General features: G+C 45.9%; 1 protein-coding gene across 1 annotated transcript in view; it reads left to right on the forward strand.

Moving 5' to 3' along the window:
* Positions 1 to 3,141, forward strand: part of PLPP3 (phospholipid phosphatase 3) — an 88,292-nt gene extending 85,151 nt beyond the window's left edge. Inside the window, exon 6 of the mRNA XM_044671771.1 lies at positions 1,136 to 3,141. Coding sequence (XP_044527706.1) covers positions 1,136 to 1,261 — 126 coding nt within the window. The 3' untranslated portion in view covers positions 1,262 to 3,141. The remainder of the gene's footprint in view (positions 1 to 1,135) is intronic.
* Positions 3,142 to 5,209: the final 2,068 nt, after the last annotated feature.

Raw genomic sequence — 5,209 nt, forward strand, 5'->3', positions numbered from 1 at the left:
TTAGACCCTTCTTAGCTATGTGGCCCTGGGCAAGTCATTGATGCTTAGTATTGATTCTAAGACTGAAGCTGGGTGAGCTAACTTTTCATCTTTGCTCAGGGAATGTGTGTGTGTACTAGACAAGAGTCAAGTTGGGAGCTATGAGCCACCATGTTGGATCACTGTTAGCCAAAGATTGGATTTCAAAGTTGACTTCCTAAATAATAATAAAACAATGTAGAATGTACTTTTCTTGAGGCAATCAATCCCAGAGAGCAAGATTGATGTGAGGTTCACATCAAGGAAATGGTCCCTTATGGAGCCCTTAGGAAACTGCCAACTATGATGACCATGAAGATGATTCCTTTGGGTGGCAAGAGTCTTTTCATGGTTTGGGAGCCGGGGGGAACCCCAGACTCAGGGTGTCTTGCTTGGCTTTAATGGGCCTGCAGAAGGAGGAGGACTGGCTTTGAGAGCAAGAAAACCCAAGGTCTGGGTTCTGTTTTTTGCCACATTTAATCTCTTTACTAGAAAATTACGATAGGCTTCTGAGACTTTCTCCCTCTATAAAATGAGGATGACCCCTAAATCCCTTCCTGGTTAATATGCCATATTAATCTGCTAGCTTGTGGATTATGGGCTAAGAGTAGGGAGAGACCAGTTTGGAAGCTATCCCAGTGGCCAGGTAAGAGGTAATGAAGTCTTCAGCCAGGCTGGCCATTCCAGGAAGGGCGAGGTGGCATGTTGGAAAACATGGGTGTGGAAGATGAATGGAATGATGAGCTTTGCTCCATTCTTCTAGAGAAGACAGAAATGGCAGTGATTGAAGTGGAGGGTGGACAGGAGTGAAGAGCTGCTAGGCTCATTTCTGCTCAGCATCAGGAAAACCCAAAAAATAAAACTTGTCCCAAAGCGGAATGGACAGCCTCATAAGGTAGTGAGTTCTTCATCATTGAAAGTATTCAAGAAGAAAGAGAATCCAAGTGGTTACTGAGTATTGGGCACAACGGGGCACTAACAATACAAATACAAATGTTGCTTAGGGGATTCCTGGTCAGGATACAAGTTGAACCGATTGACCTCGGAATTGCTTTGATGTCATTGGCGAGCCTGGGCACATCCTGATGTTTCCTGTCTTCTTTGTGTTTGTTTCTAGGTCTTCTTCGTGTCAGACCTCTTCAAAACCAAGACGACTATTTCCCTGCCTCCCCCTCCCATCCGAAAGGACATCCTCTCCCCTGTGGACATCATAGACAGAAACAATCACCACAATATGGTGTAAGCCGCTTGGCTCCCCCGGAGAGTTTTGCAAACTGACTGCTGACAGCATCCACCTGCTGCTCTCAAATCTCATCAGACAGTAGAATGTAGGGGAAAACTGTTTTTTGCCCGCCCGATCTTCTTTTAAAAAAAAAAAAATTCTTATTCTGTGGCCTTCTGCAATTGGTTGTGGTTCAACCAAATGGAGACACCAGTGCAAACGGACGCAAGGTTTCCAAGTGCCTGAGTTCTCGGGGCATGGTTGGTCCCGCGTGTTCATGTTCTAGTGGACGCTGGCTAGTTCACGGGTGAACACAAGATGGCTTTGTAGAGTGGCGTCATCCTCGTCGGTCCAGAGCCCTTCCTGCGAGCCGCTTCCCATTGTAGCCCCCCCAGGAGGCAAAGAAATAGCACTGAACTGAGGCTCGTGGGGAGCGATCTCTGGAGTGGCCTCCCCGGCCGGGGAGCTTGGTTTCCTACTGTGACTCTGGTGCCGGGAGCCCCCCAGGCACAATGTCAGAAATGGACTTGCTCCTGGCCGCCAGGAAGGAGCTGTCCGGTCGGGACTAGTATCTTACTTACCACTTTACCCCGTTCCAGCCAGTAACCGAAGTTAGCTCACTTTTAGCCACTAGGATACTCTTTGTGGACAACTGACTTTCATGACAGCACAAGGGTGGGAAAAAAAAGTGGAGGGGGGATGCCCTGCTCTCTCCATCACCCCTTATCTTTGGTGGTCATTCTCCGTGGTCAGCGGATGACCACGGAGGTCGATCTGCACTTGCATTTGGCTAAGTCCGGTGCATTTTAGATGAAATGAGGCATTTGTTCCCCACCAAAAAAAAAAAAGGAAGTTAAAGAATTTTGTCATTTTCCCATGAGCCACATAAACTTTGACAAGTCCAGGGTTAGGGCTGGATTCTGCCCTGAAAGAAACTAACCTTCTCTTAAAAGTACAACGGATTGGGGGGTTGGGTGGGGGGAAATGGGATAAAAGGAATACCTGGCCCAGGGCGGCAGGTTGTCCTGCACCTCTAAGGGGGCCTTCTGTGGGGGCTCATGAGCCCCGGGAGTCCTCTTAGGCATTCTTCTTGAGATGTGTAAAGCACTATGGATTTGGGATGGAGTCCCAGGAGCCGAGGATTCAGCGGTCTTCGCACACTCTGCAGGGCAGAACGCGGACCCGCTAGGATCTCTTGGTGGTTTAATTTCCTCATCCTCTATCCGGAAGGCCCGATAAGTTAGGTTTTCTTAGAGGTAGTAGGTAGCAGTTCAATGACTTGGCTTTCCCAGGAAAGGAAAGGAAAAAAAAAGGGATTAAAACAAACAAACAAACAAACAAACAAAGATATTTCTACATCTTGGGTGAAGACCTTGCAAAGGGCTAAACATCTTAGGGGTCATATAAAACCAAACGGATTGGCCATTAGCACATTCAACTTCGAGAATCCGTCCTACCATTTCAACTATAGCAAGCTATGATTTTTATATATAAATATTATATAAATAATGTATAAAACATTAAAAATTAACTATGTAAAATATTATTTCTGAAACAATTTTAGATATATCCACTATGATTATCAACGGTGTCTTGACCTGTGTTATTTACATCATTGCTGCTTGAAAAAGCATCGAGTTACTTTTTGTTTTTTTCATCTAGTCAACTAAAACGTGTGTAGCTCTGTAGGAGTCGTCGGGAAACGGAGAAGAGATAGCGACAGCTAGAGACGGTTGTATAAAAAAAGGGGAAATGGTCCGTATTTTTGTAATGTTGACTTTTGTAAAGAAAAGGACTATTTGAAGACTTTTGTAGAAGGCAGGAACACAAAAGTTTGTATCCACAAAACCATGGCTGTATAAATGTGCTTTTGAAATAAAAGCTCATAACACGACTAATTACACGGTGGCTGTTCTGGATTCCTTGGCTCTCTGGTCATGGGGTGGGGATGGGGGGGGTTGTTAGCTCTAGAATCAGGAGACTTTGGACCGTCACCCATCTTGGCTTCTACTTTTGGGACCCTGCATGAAGACACTTAACTCCATTTTGGACTCAACACACTCTCTCATTCGCCAAATCAAATCCATGTCCATGTTCTATTGATTCTGCCTTTATGTCGCCTCTCCCTTGTATATGGTTCCTCTCTCCTCCGATAGTGCCATCACCTCAGGAACTCCATCCCGGATACCGCCAAAGCCCACTTAGCCTCTGCTTTCTCATCCCACTCCATCCTCTTCTCAGGTATCAAAGGGATCTAAGCGATGGGGCAGACAGCGGCCAGGGAGGGATGGTGATGGGAACAAGACCTTCGTCCTTGAAAATCTTGCATTTCTCATCAGTTTTATTCCTGGTGAAACATCAACTGCCAAAGCTGTAGTTTTAGCATCGGTCAGCGATGTATGAATTGGAGGTTGGTCAGCTACCCATTCTGTGTCCTGGATCTGTGACCTTCTATAGTGGGCATCAGCTCTGTGCCTGATCTCTTTTATTCATTACTCACATTGTTCTAGATCTGCTTTAGTTTGGAACTGTAAGACATAATTCCCTGGAGTGGTCCTCCAATAGGCCATATCCCTCCCGCCATGTTCTCACTCCAGAAGGGCAGCAAGATTTCTCCCATGCTGACAAATGGTGATAGAGTAGATGATGGGGTACAAGGGACCTGCGCGCAGGGCATTCTAACATTCCAGAAAAATCCCTCAAGCTTGTGTATGCCCCTTATTCCCCATGGCGTACTTGTCAAACCCCAAAGCACCTGAATTTGGCCGGCCGTGCCCATTTTCCAAGGTTTTCAGGAAAGCCTCCAGACCCTAAGAAATATGCAAACCCTGATCCATAAGGTGAGGAAGCTGCTACTCTCTACAGTCAAACTGCTTCTCCACACCAGGAGGGCTCCATCTGCTCCAGAAAGGCTACTCTACTAGCCCCTGGGCTTATCCAAAGGCTCTAAGGCTACCTCATTAGCCCCCCCAGATGATAGGCTATTATTACACCATCCTAAACCTCTTCTCAAAAAAAAAAAAAGGCTTTTTCTTACTTCTGGATTGAACTGAATTTGAGTCTCCCAGTCTTGGGGAGAGTTTCTCCCATCACATAATGAGTAGATCTGATCATGCCACTCCCTCACTCAATAACCTCCAGGGGCTGCCTATTTTAGCATCAAATATATAAAATCTCTGGCTTTAAAGCCAGCCCCATCTTTCTACTTTTGTTCCACTGAATTCGTTTCTCTGATCTCTCTGATCCTCCCTGTAGAAGCTTGGTCCCTGCCCTTTAGAAACTTACATTCTAGGGAGGGGTACAAACCAGCTAAAAGGAATGATGGCCAGGGTTGTTTAGATTTGGAAAACCCAAAGGTGGTGGGTAGGTCCAGAAGGGTGTAGAATGACACATTCTTTTTGGTGGCCAGGGATAAGAAAGAATTGATTTGATTATGGTTCCAGTCCTGGGTTCCCACTCCCTCCCCAGTAGGACAAGAATATGGTCAATAGTTCCTCTGAGCCTTGGGTTTCACACCTGTAAAAATGAGGGGGGGGGGCAGGCAACTGGGTAGCTTAGTGGATTGAGAGCCAGGCCTAGAGACAGGAGGTCCTGGGTTCAAATGTGGCCTCAGACTCTTCCCAGCTGTGTGACCCTGGGCCAGTCTCTTGACCCCATTGTCTATCCTTACCACAATTCTGCCTTGGAGCCAATAGTCAGTATTGACTGCAAGACAGAAGATAAGGGTTTAAAAAAAAAATTTTTTTAAATGAGGAGAATTTGTCCGTTCTGGATTCTCCAACTTGTTCAGTCCTTTAGTCACATCCATATCTTTGTGATCCCATTTGGGATTTGCTTGACACTGGAATGGTTTTGTCATTTCCTTCTCCAGCTCATTTTACAGATGAGAAAACTGAAGCAAACAGAATGAAGTGACTTGCCCAGGCTCACATAGCTTCTAAGTGTCTGAGGCTGGATTTGTATTCAGGA

This window comes from Gracilinanus agilis, chromosome 4 (genome assembly GCF_016433145.1).
Source record: "Gracilinanus agilis isolate LMUSP501 chromosome 4, AgileGrace, whole genome shotgun sequence".
Lineage (NCBI taxonomy): Eukaryota > Metazoa > Chordata > Mammalia > Didelphimorphia > Didelphidae > Gracilinanus > Gracilinanus agilis.